The sequence below is a fragment of the Denticeps clupeoides genome, chromosome 7 (assembly GCF_900700375.1).
Source record: "Denticeps clupeoides chromosome 7, fDenClu1.1, whole genome shotgun sequence".
Classification (NCBI taxonomy): Eukaryota; Metazoa; Chordata; class Actinopteri; order Clupeiformes; family Denticipitidae; genus Denticeps; species Denticeps clupeoides.
This window is the reverse complement of record NC_041713.1, coordinates 3,985,943-4,004,716: the sequence shown is the minus strand read 5'-3', so window position 1 is coordinate 4,004,716 and position 18,774 is coordinate 3,985,943. Positions and strand designations below refer to the sequence as shown.

The 18,774-nt window shown below is 40.4% G+C and overlaps 1 protein-coding gene and 2 gene segments (V, D, J or C); all 3 read right to left on the bottom strand.

Annotated features, from left to right (window-relative positions):
• LOC114793774 (uncharacterized) overlaps positions 1–18,774 on the bottom strand; it is an 83,985-nt gene that overhangs the window by 29,414 nt on the left and 35,797 nt on the right. The window lies entirely within an intron of this gene.
• On the bottom strand, positions 2,853–3,302 carry LOC114794865 (immunoglobulin heavy variable 4-30-2-like). The segment is given in 2 exon segments: positions 2,853–3,172; positions 3,249–3,302. Coding segments are annotated over 2 exon segments (360 nt in total).
• On the bottom strand, positions 9,694–10,321 carry LOC114794862 (Ig heavy chain V region 914-like). The segment is given in 2 exon segments: positions 9,694–10,082; positions 10,156–10,321. Coding segments are annotated over 2 exon segments (366 nt in total).

The following is an 18,774-nucleotide window of genomic DNA, read 5'->3' as shown; positions in this document are numbered from 1 at the left end:
CAGCGGCTCGGTGTTCTGAGCTGATGTGGCTCCTCTAGCACAGTAATAAACCGCCGTGTCTTCACTCCTCAGGCTGTTCATCTGCAGGTAAACCTGACTCCTGTCGTTGTCTCTGGAGATGGTGAAACGTCCTTTAACTGCGTCAGCATAGTGCTGGGTTGAACCACTAGGATTAGAGATATAAGCCACCCATTCCAGACCTTTACCAGGAGCCTGTCTCACCCAGTTCATTTCATAATCACTGAACTGAAAGCCAGAACCTGTACAGGTCAATTTATGATTTTGTCCAGGATTAATAATGATAGAATCTGACTCTGTTAGGCTTAATCCTTGACTGCCTATGAACAAGAAAACAGAAAAAAATTTACTTCCATTAAAAACTTTCACAGTAGCGTTAATGTAGTACTAACGCTAATTATTATTTTAAATTATTATTGAATAAAGAATATAATAAATATCCTACTCTTTGCTGTTAATATTAGTACGAAACACCAAGTAATCTTCAGCTCCATTGCTAAGACGTGATGCAGGCCTGACTCCACTGGCCTCAGCTGATCTTCACTTATAACAGGGGTGAAGGTTCATTTGCATAGACCGCTCTCTACAGGCTGGAACCAGAATTGACCACACACACCTTTTCTCACACATGGAGTGGAACTTCTCTTTTTATAGATTACACGATGCAATAAAAAAAAATACATTTAGACATCAAACATCTTTACCGTTGTATATCAACTGTTGTTGGATTTAATGCTTTTTTTTTAACAGTTCCTGGTTTTTGTATAGTTTTTGTGTGACTCTCAGGGTGCAGGCACCACAGTGCTTCTCTGTTACAGTAGTACACTGCAGTGTCTTCAGTCTTCAGGCTGCTCATGTGCAGGTAGATCTGGTTCTTGCTGTTGTCTCTGGATGTGGTGAATCTGCTTGTAACAGCTTGTGAGTAGAGTATAGTGCCACTGCCTGATGAAATATATGCCACCCATTCCAAGCCTTTACCAGGAGCCTGTCTGATCCAGCCTATATGAGGTGTGCTGCTAAATCCTGATGTTGTGCAGGTTATTTTATGCGGTTCTCCGGGTTTAACAACTGCTGGTTCAGATTCGGTCAGAATCTGACCTCCGCAATCTGTAAAATGAACCAAAATGCATTAACAAGACAAAAGCTGCAAAAATGTACCACACTGTGCAGCTCACGTGGAGCACATACGTTCTGCAGTGACCAGCAGCAGGATGAGACAAGAAGTCAACTTCAGCTTCATGGTGGAGATCAGCACAGTCTCAAAAAATGTCAGCTTTTATTCTGATGGAGAGAAGGCAAACTTTGCATACTTCATCTTCTGTCTTCCTGTTCCTGAGGAACTTCCTGTTTTTTTCACATAAAGGGTCATTTTAAAACTTTTCCTATGTGAATGTATTGTTCACATTTTCAAGGTTAACACACTGCTTGGACAACTGGACGTTGAGATAATACAGCAGTGTCATGATCTGGTTCGGAAAGGCTTACTCCAGGTCCGGGATTCGGACCGGAGTTTCATGTTGGTCCTGTGTAATGTATCCTGATTGTGTTCACCTGTGTAAGATTGTATAAAGCTGCCCTGTTTCTGTCCTGTTGATCATGTATTAAACCCCTGTTTTGTGACATTGTGCGTATACGTCCTTCTTTCTCGCCATGTCTAGCCATCGTTCCAGATCAACTGCCTCGCCATGTCCAACCATCATGACATGCAGATTACAGACAGAATGGATTTTATACAGGGAAAAGAATGAGCAAAATTATTGTAATTGTAATTTTGAGAAATTTATTTTTGACAAAAGTTTTTTTAAATAAGAGAGATACTCAATTTACATTCTGATTTAGATTTTATTGTTTCTTTATTCCATGTAGTAACATTATTAATTATATGAAGTTACTGAATGACATCTTGCATCGCCCTGTATTGCACTGTGTTTTTATATTGATATTGTAATGGATTCATTTTTGAGGTAAATATATGAGCCTTCACATTGCTCATGTGCAGGTAAAGTTTGTTCTCGCTGTTGTCTCTGGAGATGGTGAACCTTCCCTGTGAGTATTGTTTAGTGTTCCCAGCCCAATACTGAATTGAAGACATCCAGTAGTCACCGAAGGTGAACCCTGACGCCATACAGGTCAGTTTCTGAGAAACACCAGGCTTCAGGCCCTTATCCAGACTCATGATGACAAAACTGGACGAGGAAGAAGGATGCATTCGCAGGACGTCTCGAAACCAGGGTTTAATCGGTGATATACAGGACTAGGTAGACTAGTGAAGGATCAGTTAACTAGTGAACATAACAAAGACCCGATGGTGAACAGACACGAACAGGGCAGCTTTATACAATAAGACACAAGTGAAAACAATTAAGGAACATTACACAGGACTAACGTGAAACTTAGTAACCCCTTCCGGACCGGGTCATGACAAGTTCAATGACATGGCCGGATTAGCGTTAGTCTCCCCATCAGAAGCTTTTATTAAAGAACAGATATTTTTGCTCTGAAAAGTTTATGTAAATAAAGTTTATGTAATTAAGGCACTAAACAGACATTTGAAAATCTGGAGTGGATTTTGGTGAATTACTTGATCTGAAACATAACATGTTTCCAAAAATAGCACATGATTGACCAGGAACCGTGGACCAGGAACTGTGAAAACATTCTGAATGTGTTTTTATGTACTGTGGTAAAAACACAAACCAACCGGAGATAAACGTGAACCATGACGTACAATCATGAAGTCGCCTCTATCTCAGATGCGTCTGTTCCAACACGCGTAACAGGGGTCCCTGTGTTTAAGCTGGAAGGTTCTTGTGCAAGTCACATGCTGCTTGGTTCTACTGTGGTCTTCTGGCGCAGTAGTAAACCGCAGAGTCTTCAGTCTGCACACTTTGTCCTTTAAAGGTAACTGAGTTGCTGGAGGCATCTGTAAAAATGCCGAATTTGTTCTTCAGGGACTCTTTTTGGTATAGGCTCCCACCTCCCCATCTGTGTGTGATCCACTCCAGAGTTTTCCCTGCAGGCTGTCGGATCCAGGCGGTTGCGTAGCTGCTATCAGTTACTGAATACCCAGAGACTTTACATGTGATGCTGAACGTTCCTCCTGGCGTCGCCGTGGCTGTACGTGGCTGTGAAAGTTCAATATTACATCTTACACCTGTAATAATAAACAAGACACTTAGAAATACCATAAAGATTCTGAATACTTTCAGTTATGTGATAAAAATACTGACAGGAAGCAGCTGCCAGGAGCAGCAGAACCGTAGACAACATGGTTTACTGTGATGCTGGTCTGTGTGCAGAATGAACCGGGGACCCTGATCTTTATATATAGGCAGGAGAAAGGGAGGGACACGTGGATTTGCATTGAGAATGAATATGATTAATAATTTGAAGAAAACCAATGCTTGCATTTGTGGTTCAAGTAGTGTGTCACTGTGACTTTTTATTTAGTCACTGTAATTTGTGTCACGATCCGGTCCGAAAAGGTGTTACTCCGATCCGGGATCCTGACCAGAGTTTCACTGTTGTCCTGTGTAATGTTCCCTAATCGTTTTCACCTGTGTTAATTGTATAAAGCTGCCCTGTTCGTTTCTGTTCGCTGTCAGGTCTTTAACGTTATGTTCCATGTTCACCAGTGTCAACATCTCGGATGTGTCCCCTGTCTTGTGCTTCACCATTAAACCCCGGTTTCGTGATGTCAGGTGATTGCGTCCTTCATTCCTCGTCTTCTCGTCACTCTTCGTCCTCCTCTCCGTACACCCACCTCGTCATGCCCGCATGGACGTGACAATTTGTGTGTTAAAAACTGTGGACTTCCAGCCTTTTACGATCAAGATGTCCACAGGAAATGTCCTTCTGCATTGTTTCCCCCTTCATTGGAGCTGAAACCAAGATGGCGCCAGTGTGTGTGTCAGCTCTGTTTGTGTTTGTCTTATTGCTTCACTCAACCTGGACTATGCTGGCTGCGTACTAACTTATCGTCAAACCCTTCTTTCTATTGGACTTACTCCTAATGCGCACCACTATTCACAAAGTGTCTTATCGGGAGTTCCTGAGACACCGCAGCACTGTATAAAACCCTGCGTCTTAAGGTTAAATCCGAACCATGGCTTAATGACGTCACTTGTTCAGCTAGACGTGAATGCAGGAAGACTGAGCGCATGTGGAAAAACAATCGGCTGCAGGTTCTAAAGGAAAAACTGAACACGTACCAGGAAACTGTCAAAACAGAAAAGGTTAAATATTTCTCTGATATAGTTTGTCACAAGCCCGGGACTATTGTCACAAGCCGTACCATCAATGCTTCTCTTAATGGCACTCATGCCGACTGTCTGGAAGTCTCCCCTGATATTTGCAAAATGTTTGGAACTATTTTGTGGACAAATTAAAAAACATTAGAGCTCTAATTACACTGCCTTCTTAACAACCCATTTGCTCCATCCTCATGCCCAACATCCCTCAGTCCGTTTGAGCCAGTTTGAGTCAGTTGAGCCAGATCCAGACCTATTTGGATAAGCACAAGATCCTTGAACCTTTACAGTCAGGTTTTAAAGGCCTCCATAGCACGGAGACTGATTTGCTGAAGGTTTATAATGATCTTTTATTAGCTGCTGATTCTGGTGATTATGCCACCCTCGTTCTGCTGGACCTTACAGCAGCATTTGATACGGTCAACCATAGTGTATTCGGCTTTAAAGGGACTGCACTAAAGTGCTTTAGGCCCTACCTCTCTGACAGAAGATTTTCTGTCAGCTTTGGTGACTGTTCATCCTCCTGGGCTCCTGTTCACTATGGGGTGCCCCATGGCTCTGTACTTGGCCCTTTGGTGTTTTCTTTATATACACTGCTACTAGTAACAATTTTAAGAGAATATGATATTTCAAGGATTTTAAGAAAATATGATATGCAAATCTTCCTGCCCCTAAAATAGACTCATACAAGCTTTTTAAAACCATTATTTGACTGTGTCATGTTGGCGAGCTGATGGGGGAAGGACCTAAATTTTAATGAAAGCAAATCAGAGGTTTTAATTTAAGTCCAAATTAGCAAGCTATTGCCCTATATTGGACCTCGGTTCCCTTGAATAATACACTAAGTCTTCGGTACGGAACCTGGGTGTAATCATGGATGCTGATTTTAAAATGGACTAGCAGACAAGTTCTGTAGTCAAGTTTTTATCATCTGAGACTTTTAGTTAAAGTTAAACCCACATTTTAATGATTTTGAGAAGGCCATCCACGCTTTTATTACATTGCTATTGCAACGCTCTCTATTTTGGTCTCCCGCAGTCACTGTTGTCATGGCTTCAGCTGGTCCAGAATGCTAAAAAAGCTGATGGGTACTAAAAAGAGACAACATACAGGGAGTGCAGAATTATTAGGCAAATGAGTATTTTGTCCACATCATCCTCTTCATGCATGTTGTCTTACTCCAAGCTGTATAGGCTTGAAAGCCTACTACCAATTAAGCATATTAGGTGATGTGCATCTCTGTAATGAGAAGGGGTGTGGTCTAATGACATCAACACCCTATATCAGGTGTGCATAATTATTAGGCAACTTCCTTTCCTTTGGCAAAATGGGTCAAAAGAAGGACTTGACAGGCTCAGAAAAGTCAAAAATAGTGAGATATCTTGCAGAGGGATGCAGCACTCTTAAAATTGCAAAGCTTCTGATCATCGAACAATCAAGCGTTTCATTCAAAATAGTCAACAGGGTTGCAAGAAGTGTGTGGAAAAACCAAGGCGCAAAATAACTGGCCATGAACTGAGAAAAGTCAAGCATGCAGCTGCCAAGATGCCACTTGCCACCAGTTTGGCCATATTTCAGAGCTGCAACATCACTGGCGTGCCCAAAAGCACAAGGTGTGCAATACTCAGAGACATGGCCAAGGTAAGAAAGAAGTGAAGTGATTGTCACATGTGATACAAAGCAGCACAGCACACGATGCACACAGTCAAATTCGCCCTCTGCATTTAACCCATCACCCTGAGTGAGCAGTGGGCAGCCATGACAGACGCCCGGGGAGCAGTGTGTGGGGACGGTACTTTGCTCAGTGGCACCTCAGTGGCACCTTGGCGGATCGGGATTCGAACCGACAACCTTCTGATTGCGGGGCCGCTTCCTTAACCGCTAGGCCACCACTGCCCCCGGCTGAAAGACGACCACCACTGAACAAGACACACAAGCTGAAAGGTCAAGACTGGCCCAAGGAATATCTCAAGACTGATTTTTCTAAGGTTTTATGGACTGATGAAATGAGAATGAGTCTTGATGGGCCAGATGGATGGGCCCGTGGCTGGATTGATAAACGGCAGAGAGCTCCAGTCCAACTCAAGGTGGAGGTGGAGTACTGGTTTGGGCTGGTATCATCAAAGATGAGCTTGTGGGTCCTTTTCGGGTTGAGGATGGAGTCAAGCTCAACTCCCAGTCCTACTGCCAGTTTCTGGAAGACACCTTCTTCAAGCAGTGGTACAGGAAGAAGTCTGCATCCTTCAAGAAAAATATCATTTTCATGCAGGACAATGCGCCATCACACGCGTCCAAGTACTCCACAGCGTGGCTGGCAAGAAAAGGTCTTCACCGGATCTGAACCCCATTGAGAACCTGTGGTCCATCATCAGATGTGAGATTTACAAGGAGGGAAAACAGTACACCTCTCTGAACAGTGTCTGGGAGGCTGTGGTTGCTGCTGCACGCAATGTTGATGGTGAACAGATCAAAACACTGACAGAATCCATGGATGGCAGGCTTTTGAGTGTCCTTTCAAAGAAAGGTGGCTATATTGGTCGCTGATTTGTTTTTGTTTTGTTTTTGAATGTCAGAAATTTATATTTGTGAATGTGGGGTTATGAAATAGCTAAAAATAAAAACAAACTAAAAACTACTTCCAAAAACATTCAGCTTTGATATTATTGAGTTTTTTGGGTTCATTGAGAACATGGTTGTTGTTCAATAATAAAATTATTCCTCAAAAATACAACTTGCCTAATAATTCTGCACTCCCTGTATTACCCCAGTTTTTGTGTCACTGCACTGGTTGCCGGTTCAATTTAAAATGACAGGCCCCACCCTATATAACAGATCTTGTTCATTTTCAGCCAACTCCTAGATCATTAATATCGAGCAGCAACACCCTCCTCCACATCCCCAGATCTTGCCTTAAGCAGAAAGGTCCCAGCCTTCGCAATTGCTGGGCCCTGCCTATAAAACTAGCAACCACTTGACATAAAATTTGCCCCTACAACATCTGCTATAAAATCCAGGCTTAAAACTCATCTGGACTGTTTAGCTTTCCCAGACTTTTAAAATTTGCCCTGATGTGTTTTTATTTTGTCCCCTTCAGCCCTCCCTAATGTTTACAATTTTAACTATTTTTACAATTTTAACTACTTTTAATTCATTTTCTTCAGCCCCCCCCATTTTTTTATTTATTTACTTTATTTATTTATTTTATAAATTTTTTTGCTTCTACCATCAATGTATGTGTGTCCTTTTATGCCTGTACAGCACTATGGTGCAGTGGAACTGCTGTTAAAGTGCTTTAGAAATAAAGTTGACTTGACTTGACTAGGAGGGAAAATGTATCTTCTGACTAAAAACAGCTAATTAGCTGAGTTGTATTTTACCACCAATCCATAATGCAGAACTTTCCTAATGCATGGAACAGCAGTAAAATTAGGTGTTTGTTTGAGACCCTCTGACAGAAAAAGGTACAGATCTTAACAGACAGAATTTTAATTTACCAGTCTATATAATTACAAATTGTCATAGTTTTTTTCTCAAAATATTGTCTTATTCAACATTGATCAATTTCTATAACAAGATTAAATTAAAACCAGACCAGAGCTTACTCAGTTACAGCCATTACTCAGTTCTTCACTCACTCACTTTTCATCAGCGCTTTAAACCTTTACTTTCTTATTCATGCCCACCAGCTCTTGTGCCCCTGCTGGCTGGTTCCATGAGAAGTATGAGGGACAGCAGACGTCTCATTATTGGATGGTTTTTGTCATTCTCTGTATCAGTGTGGTAGCTACTCCATACACAGTGACACACTCCAACTCAAAAACACTTCCTCCTGTGTCCCTGCTGTATTGCCACCAATGTTACAAACCTTCAGGGCACCGATTCTTACAGATACCACAGGAACAGACGGACGGGTCAGAGAAACAGAAGAATGGGCAAGGCAGTGGTGGCAAGTGAGTCTTTATATACAGATATATACAGATGGGCTGAGAGTGTGACAAGTTACATAAAATGCAGCACAGACTGGCTATAAATTAAAATGGCTATAAATTAATAAAACATTTCCTGTAATCACCAGCAAATTATGAATGCAAACATTGCACCATTGGTAAAAAAAAAAAAAAAATATATATATATATATAATAACAAAAAATCTTTCTTTGAGTCTGGTTGTGACACTTGCCAAAAATGGCATTACCAAGAACTGATGAGGCTTTATTTTTAGCATTATAGTTTTTTTTACTGGTAAATGGAAACCATGCTTAACATTAACATGGACAAAGAAGTTTCCAGACTTTGGACACATTTAATATGCCAGAGAATGCAGATTTAAATCCGGTTATGCAGCACCACCTAGTGACGCTTCTTAATATGGGGTGGTAGTTAATAGGGGGTGGTAGTAGCCTAGTGGGTAACACACTCGCCTATTAGCAGAAGACCCGGGTTCGAATCCCACTTACTACCATTGTGTCCCTGAGCAAGACACTTAACCCTAAGTTGCTCCAGGGGGGGAATGTCCCTGTAACTACTGATTGTAAGTCGCTTTGGATAAGGGCGTCTGATAAATGTATTGTATGTAAATATGACTCTTAATACCAACAAACCGCTTCAACTTAGAATCAGGGGTCATCTAATTATTAAAAAGCTCCAGGACCCCCGGTGATTTGACTCTCATATATTATTATACAATATATATTATATTATATATAATAATAATATTAACATAATTATATATATTATTATGGTTCTATAAAATGGATCAACAATAACACAATAAAACACATTTATGAGAAAAATTCAGCTCCATGTTGGAGATCGGCTGCTTTAAAATGTTCATGCTGTTTTTTTTTTTTCCCTAAATCTTATTCTTATATGTGTATTTATTACAGAGTTTGTTACAGGCGTGTCTTGTTAAAATACATGGAAAAGGAAACATAAATGATGACTTAATATAACATAACATAACATTTAAACAGTTACTGTAATCATTTTCCATGACCAGTTATGTGATAAAAATACTGCCAGGAAGCAGCTGCCAGGAGCAGCAGAACTGTTGACAACATGGTTTACTGTGATGCTCATCTGCAGAATGAACAGTGGACCCTGATCTTAATATACAGACAGTATTGAATTTGCATTGAAAATGAATATGAAGATTAATGTCTAATAAAAGTCAAAACACTCGAGCTGTTTTTAATCACAACCAAATTTCCTGATTTTTATCTCACATTTACAGCAGCTTACTCTCATGTGTAGTGTATTGCTCGGTTTAACTGTTATGTTCATGGCTGAGGGCGTGGCAACAGGTGAGGGCAGACGGGCTGAGGGCGTGGCAACAGGTAAATGCAGACGGGCTGAGGGTGTGGTAACAGGTGACTGCAGACACGCCCTAGGCGTGACAACAGACAGAGAACGTGAGGTTATTGATTTTTTGCTCTTATATGAAGCAAATCTATATAAAGGGAATCTGTGCAGTTTATGTTCAGCGCTGCAGTATTATGTGTCACTGTGGGTCTCTGGCACAGTAATAAACAGCCGTGTCTTCAATCTTCAGCTGGTTCATCTGCAGATAGAGCTCATCCTTGCTGTTGTCTCTGGAGATGGTGAACCGACCCTGAACAGCTTGAGAGTAATATATGCTGCCGCTGGTATAGCTAATAGTTGCGACCCATTCCAGGCCTTTTCCAGGTGCCTGTCTGTTCCAAGCCATCCAGTAGTTATCAAAGTCCAGCCCGGACGCTGTACAGGTCAGTTTATGAGATCCTCCAGGATTAATGACTGCTGGTCCAGACTCAGTCAGAGTCTGACCTCTGCAACCTGTAAAAAAATTAAATGCGTAAGAATTATGAAGTCTGGAAAACCGTCTCTTACCTTATTAATATCAACTCACAATTTATGTTCACCAGCATGACCATGATGTGCCAAAAACTCCTCAGATCCATTCTGAACACTTGTAATATTATTTAAAGCATGTGAATCTGTACAAGTGGGTAACAACAACATGAGCAGAAATGATCTTGTGCTTTATAAAGGGGTGTAGTAGAAAGTAAATTTACATATCCTGCACCTAAGATGCTATAAAAGGAACTGGAGCTCCAGTAAATATGAAAGTAAAAATATTACAGATTTACTGATTTATTTATTTTTGGACTGAAATTTGCCATATAAATAATTGTTATTTGATTTACACAGTCAATAAATAGGCACAGACTCAATATTGCTGGGAAAATGCAGACTTTACTATCAGTGAAGTTAAATTTTTTTTCTCTTTTGCAATGTTTTTTCTCTCCCATCATATCATTGCAATTCAATCAAAGTCAACTGATAAAGACCCTGATGATTATTTTCTTTTTGGTGACCCCTAATGTTAGAGGTCAAATGAAGAAACTTATTTACGGAATTACCTGAATTATCCTAGAATAAATTTTCTGCTAAACAAAACTAGAATGGTCTTTGCTTTTGTGCAGAACACATGCACACGTGATAAAAATACTGCCAGGAAGCAGCTGCCAGGAGCAGCAGAACTGTGGACAACATGGTTTACTGTGATGCTGGTCTGTATGCAGAATGAACAGTGGACCCTGATCTTGATGTATAGACAGGAGGAAAGGACGGACACGTGGATTTGCATAGAGAATGAATATGAAGATCTGAGCTGCACTCGCACTTGAACCCACCCTGACTGATTGGTAAGAAACCATTCCTGTAGACACTCCTCTTAAATATTATTGTCTATCATAACCCTAAGTTGCCTAATAAAGCCGAGGCGTGAATGGTTTTGACAAGAATACAAATGCACAAGGACCAGTAATCACAAGGTTGGAGGTTCGAATCCTGAGCCTCCATGGTGCCACTGAGCTGCCACTGAGCAAAGTACCATTCCCACATACTGCTCCCCGGGCGCCTGTCATGGCTGCCTACTGCTCACTTAGGATGATGGTTAAATGCAGAGGACACTTTTCATTGTGTCACCGTGTGCTGTGCTGTGCTGCAATCACTTCACTTTCACTCTCACTTCAGTGTACTGAGTCACTCCTGACTGAGACCCTGGTGATTGTAGAAGACCGTGGACTATTTCAGGTTAAAAAAAATAAAATATAATATCGCTTCAACAGTATATAAAAATATCGCTTCAACAGTATATGACAGATTTGAAAAATTTGCACAAATCTAGAAAAATCACTGAAATGTTGCTTTAAAATGGACCAGATTTTGTTAAGGAAAATGTAGATCGAATTTTTAAGGAATGTTCCGCGAAGGTTTGGTTAAGGTTACATTAGTGTAGGACAGTAAGGTGTATCTACCTTTAATTTTGAGCAATATAGAAATATTGCTGCCATTATTACATTGGCCTGTAATAATTGCTATTATGAAAGGGGTGGGGCTTGTGGATTAATGGTATCGTATTTGGATCAAGGATCTGTGGACATTCTTTCTTCATTTTAGAGGGAATTTTCTTTGATTTTCCGAGACTTGAGGGTACCAAGACCAAGACCAAGAAAACAGTAGGGCTGGAATCGACATCACATTGCTCAGCTCAACTGTAGAAAAATGGCGTTGCTGTAAAGTATCATTATTCATTCAGATTCAGTTATTTTTTCAATTAAATTGTCCATATAACTTTTTTCAAGGAATCTCCCACAGTTACAAGGACTGATGGAAAATGATATTCTCAGCAATCCTTTTTAGAACCATTTTATCATCAAGGGAAAGAGATATTAATATGCTCATAGTAATTCTCTTAAACCAGGGACAGAAGCCACAAGAAAGCTATGAATATGGCCATGTAATGACCCCTTGCTTTGAATAAAAGACAATAGACATTTACCTCACAAATGTTCACTGACACTCTTAGATACATTTTCTTCCAGTGAATTCGTCCAATTAACATTAGTAACACAGTGCTGGTTTACTGATCCACAGACTTAACAAAGGGTCGTGTACAGAGCACCTAAAATACCATGAACTGCGCACAAGTTATTTAAAATAATTTACTCTAAACTCATTTACATCTCTAAAAACTAAAAAACTGGGACTCAGTTAATCAAGTTTGATTTTCATTTTTGAATTTCATAAAATTAAACTTTTTTATGCTGCACTTGCATAGAGATACGAGATTCTAATCAGCCGGATCCATTTTCTGCGCATAGTGAGATATAACAGGCTCAGCCAACAGAAGGCCTACACAGACTTTAAAGCACACCGACAACCACACTATTACCACTTTAACAAAAAGTTTTTCACACAACTACAATTTTACCACCTGTTAAAAATGCACCTGCGGTTGTCCTGTGTTCATGCGACAAGTGATATGATCTTTGCTACGTGCGTGTTGCAGTTGTCTTCTGTTTTATTTGTCCATGGCGCTGTTTTACTTTTTTTTGCATTAATGCTCAGACGTTGAGCAAGTTTGTCTCTCCTTTCTCCTGATACCGGGACCCTGCCGATCATGAAACCACCACTGGCCAGGGAGCAGGGGGCTGGCGGCGTCCTCCCAGAAAACCACGGCTCCCTGGATCCCAGCCGGGCGGCGTCGGCTGCGTCCCAATCTGGTTTTAAATTAAATTAAATTATGAGGGTACGAACATTTACTGTTTGCAGCAGCGATTAAAAATGTATTTAACATAAAGCCTTTTAAAATTCACGTTCACTTCTCCTGCAGGTGCAGCTTGCAATGTATTTAAGGAACGTACTTTGACGGTGTACCATCACACGTTGCTATGCCTACGCTGTCATTTCTGAACAACACAGGAAATTCTTGTTCGGCACTTCAGTCTCTTGTGTCACTGTGGCTCTTCGAGCACAATAATACACCGCGGTGTCTTCTGCTCTCAGGCTCTTGGCCTGCAAGTACTGTGTGCTCAAGGAGACGTCCTCTGTCATGATGAACTGGTCTTTCAGGGACTCTGCGTATGTTGCTGAGTTTGATCCTGTATTCATCCTCCCAATCCACTCCAGTGGCTTCCCAGGTTTCTGTCTGACCCAGTGCATCCAGTAGCTGGTCATGTCAAAACCAGACACTTTACAGGAGATCTTGACGGTCTCCCCTGGTCTTTTAATCTGAGGCTCCGTCTGATCCAGTCTGATCTCATCACAGATGATACCTGAGAAATAAACACGCATGAGGATGCATGTTCATTTATAAAGATTAACATTCATATCTCAGCAACGCAATCATTTACCTTGAAAAAACAGAAATATAAAAATTAAACAGACTCTTCTCCACAGCTCCATCATCTACTGAAGGTCTTTTATCACCATACGTTGTAAAACAAGGTAAATTGCCTGTGACAGGACGTGTAGTGGGATTATAAAGGAGCGAGGGGGAGATATTTTGCATAGACCCTCCTCTAGAGGTTTAAATGGAACGTCCGCTGTTCCAGTAGTGAAGAAACTGCAGTGTGGGATACAGCATGATCAGACAAATATATGTAAATTAATACACCATCAAAACTATCATAAATTAACAATTGCATTTATGTAATTTAGCAGACACCCTCATCCAAAGTGACTTTAGTATTTAAGCAGTAGTTACAGGACCTACTCACGAAGGTGGTCACACGCTCGATCTTGTGTTGAAATTCGATTTAAATATAGAAGATTTAGTTACTCTTCCGCAATCTGAAATGGTCTCAGATCATTTCCTCATCGCTTTTAAAATATGTCTCAGACACAACAAACTCAATCCCCCTCGTTATAGAGACAAACGGATAATTACATCAAGTACGGCACAGAGGTTTATTAATACCTTACCAGATTTATCAACGCTGATAAACTCACCGTCAGACCCCGCTGAACTTGACCAAGCGACCAAATGTCTAGAATCAACACTGCGTAGTACGTTAGATATAGTCGCTCCCCTCAAAAGGAAGATAGTAAGAGATAAAAACTTAATTCCTTGGTATAATGATCACACGCGCTCGCTTAAGAAGACCGCCCGGAAATTAGAACGCAAATGGCGTCAAAGTAAATTAAACATATTCCGAATAGCGTGGAAGGAGAGCCTACTTAACTATAAGAAGGCTCTTAGAGCGGCTCGATCAACGTATCTGTCCTCGTTAATAGACAAAAACAAAAATAATCCCAGATTCCTGTTTAAAACTATAGCCAAACTAACCAGGAATAAGACAGAAACGGATGCGACCACTCAATATCATCATAGTAGCGATGATTTTATGAATTTCTTTAATACTAAAATTGTCGCAAGTAGAGAGAAGATTAAAAGCACAACAAATAGCTCCGCCGATATTTCCATGGAAAATAATCTTCTAATAGACGACCACCGATTAGAACAATTCAACCCTATTAAAGAGCATGAATTAATCAAATTAATCTCATCATCAAATCAATGTACTTGCGCTTTGGATCCGATTCCAACAAGATTCCTTAAGCAAATAGCACCCAATGTTATAAATTCTATCCTCAAAATTGTTAACTCGTCGCATAGCACCGGCCACATACCAAGTTCGTTCAAGGTAGCAGTCATTAGACCCCTGATTAAAAAGCCGGATCTTGATCGCAGTCAGCTTTCAAATTATAGACCGATATCCAACCTATCAAAAATCTTAGAAAAAATCGTAGCCCAGCAGCTGAGCGCATACCTAGACTGTAACAATATCCACGAAGTATATCAATCAGGATTTAGACCCCATCATAGCACTGAGACAGCGCTGGTTAAAGTGGTTAATGACCTGCTGTTGGCCTCTGATCAGGGACGCATCTCGCTGCTTGTCCTGCTTGATCTGAGTGCAGCGTTTGACACTATTGATCACGCTATTCTCCTTGCCAGGTTAGAGAATGTTATTGGGATTAAGGGAACAGCCCTTGAATGGTTCAGATCATATTTGACCAACCGATATCAGTTTGTGGACATCAATGGTGTTTCGTCTTCACATAGTAAAATAGAGTTTGGTGTTCCACAAGGTTCTGTCCTAGGTCCGTTACTTTTTTCTCTATACCTTTAGGCGATGTCATCCGCAAACACGGTATTAGCTTTCATTGCTACGCTGACGACACACAGCTGTATCTGTCAGCAATGCCAGATCAGAGGCAGCAGCTGAACAAAATAGAGAATTGTCTGAAGGACATTAGACAGTGGATGCTCACCAACTTTCTCCTGTTAAACCCTGACAAGACAGAAGTGCTTGTACTTGGGCCTCAAGCAGCCAGGCATAAACTGGCTGACTACACAATAACCCTGGATAGCCTTTCTATTTCACCAAGTATTAAAGTAAAGGATCTAGGTGTCATCATTGATGCAGGTCTCTCATTCAGTTCGCACGTAGATAATGTCACTAGAATAGCATTCTTTCACCTTAGAAATATTGCAAAAATAAGAAATATCATTTCAATGCATGATGCATTTATTACATCAAGGTTAGATTACTGCAATGCATTATTGTCTGGATGCTCTAGTAGGTGCATGAGTAAACTCCAGCTAGTACAGAATGCTGCAGCCAGAGTTCTAACCAGAACCAGGAAATTTGACCACATCACCCCAGTCTTACAATCACTGCACTGGTTACCCATCAAATTTAGGATTGACTACAAAATCCTACTTTTAACCTATAAAGCTCTAAATGGTCTCGCCCCACAGTACCTGAGTGAACTTTTGGTTCTTTACGAACTGCCACGCCCCCTTCGATCAATGGGTGCGGGGTCACTACTGGTAACAAAGGTGCAGAAGGTCACAGCTGGGAGCAGATCCTTCTCCTATAGAGCTCCGCAATTGTGGAACAGCTTGCCTGTCAGTGTCAGGGATTCAGACTCAGTCTCTGGTTTAAATCCAATCTCAAAACCTATCTGTTTTCTCTGGCTTTTTGCTAAAGTCCTAGACCCTCATTTCACTTGATTTTGACGCAGTGTCAATTATAAAGTCCAGTTTATCACAGAGTCCCCCTGTTAGACACAGACAAAGTTAAATTCACCAGTTAGGCTGTCCTAGTTAGGGTACCGGGCCACTGTAGCACCAATATACCACTATAACCACATATTTCAGTCTGTTGCTGCTTCTGTTTGTTTTTCTCTGAGACACGGAATCAAGCACCCAGACTACTGGCAGACCCCAGTGATCAGACCAGCAAATAAATCCTGGTTCCTGACAACTGCTTTACAAGGACAAAACATGAAACAAACCAGGTGGGTCACCACAGCCACCACCACCATTACAACTACAGCTTCAGGGATCTTCAAATGGACCAGTAACATCATTACGGACACCTAATCTAGACCATGACACTGAATACATCCTGGACTTCTCCAACCCTACAACTGTAGGACTCATTATATCATATCTAGCCCTGCACTGACACCATTTGCAGGCTCACTCTACCCTGGAAGGGGGTCCCTCTCTGTATCACTCCTTCCCAAGGTTTCTTCCTTCCTTTCTTTTTTTTCGTTTTTTTTTTTGTGTGGAGTTTTTCCTTGTGTGCAGAAGGGTCAAGTGTGGGAAGTGTCAACTGTAGGGCCTGTCAAAGCCCATTGAGACATACTGTATGTGATTTTGGGCTATATAAGAAATAAATGTTGTTGTTGTTGAATGTTCGAAAATTTGGATGACAAATTTACATAATAAAATCTATTTAAATAATAACAATGTGCATAAAGGCACATTGTTAGAAATGTTTACAGTTTAATTTTTTTTATTTCAAAATTACATTTAAATATAGTATAGTAAACTATAGTTTTTTTTACATCAGTAAATTCATTCATTTTTAAAATCACTACATAAAAACCCTAGGAAGTAGTAGAAGGTAACGGGGTCACTTCTTAAATTAATTCCTTTGAGAGAAATGCATTTTTTTAATTTCTCAAACATGGTGTGAAACATGGTCTTTTAATGCACTTAACTATGGTTTCCTATCAAGAACAAGAACATTTCTTACTGACCTTTGTCACGACTACGGACTTACGGGGGAAGGAAGTGCAGAGGTCTGACATGCTGGGAATGGGGTTTTATTATAACAAACAATAAATAAATACAAATAAACAATGGCACGATGGCCAAAAACAATTTAACTTAAATAAAGAACATAAACTAACCCGTAGGCGTGTGGCGATTGCCAAAACTCAAATTACAAACATACACACTGTTGCCAAATGAAGTTCACGAAAATGCCGGAGATCTGGAAGGGGCGGAAATATCCGGCATTTATGCGCCGTCAGGATTGGCCACCGGTGTTGAGCACAGCTGCCTTCAATCCTGACAACCTTGATCTTCTGAAATATAGTATACATGGTAGATATGGTCGAAATGATTGGTACCCCTGGAATTCGTCTCAAAAATGCTCTATTTCTGCCTGAATACAGTTGCAAATGCAAATAGTTTGGTGTACAAGTTATGACAAAGTTTGATCATATGAATTGCATTTATTTTCCTTAAAATTCAGCATCAGTCTTCAGTCAAAACAGTGTGTGTCCTCAAACGTTGTTAATTCACAGCCACTTGGTTCTCTTCAGCCTTTAATGTTTTTGGATTATGAAAGATTTCTAAAATATACCTCAAAGTAATAAATCATGTTTCAATGAGTGATATTAAAGTACATTTTCTTTAATAGTACATTTTTCTTTTTAATTAAATTTGAAGACTTTAACTTTCACACCAGTGCAAGTTGAAAGGGAGGACTTTAACATTGGAGTCCAGTATTTGGTCTTTCTACTTTGTCCATCACTGAGGAGTCTGTGCAGTTTATGTTCAGCGCTGCAGTATTATGTGTCACTGTGGGTCTCTGGCACAGTAATAAACAGCCGTGTCTTCACTCTTCAGCTGGTTCATCTGCAGATAGAGCTCATCCTTGCTGTTGTCTCTGGAGATGGTGAACCTACCCTGAACAGCTTGAGAGTAATATATGCTGCTGCCGCCGTTGCTAATAGTTGCGACCCATTCCAGGCCTTTTCCAGGTGCCTGTCTGTTCCAAGCCATATAGTAGTCACCAAAGTTAAACCCTGATGCTGTACAGGTCAGTTTATGAGATCCTCCAGGTTTAATGAACGCTGGTCCAGACTCAGTCAGAGTCTGACCTCTGCAACCTAAATCAAATAAAATCATGTTTAATTCCACAGTCTAGTAATCCAGTAATATCATATAAAATGCACAGAACATTGATCCTCTTACTGTGTATGTAGACCAGGATGAGTATGAAGTGACAAATTGTCTTCAGTTCCATTATAAGTATATAAAAATACAATTTCAAATACGTATTTCTAACTCTGACATGAGCTCAAGTGAACTTGTGCTTTATAAAGAGATGTAGTGGGAGGGTATTTGCATATCCTGCCCTAGAGGCTTGAAAAGGAACTGACGTAATTATGTTTAGTTGTTGTTGTTAAAATATTTAATAATACAACATATAATATGGCCTTAGTGCAGCCATTTGTGTTTAAACCAATGACATGAAAATGGTAGAAATATTAGTAAATTGATCTTTTGCACCCACAAGCAATTGCAAAATTATTTTTGAAATAACAGAAAAATAAATAACTGTTTTATTCTAACAATGGCAAATGTTTC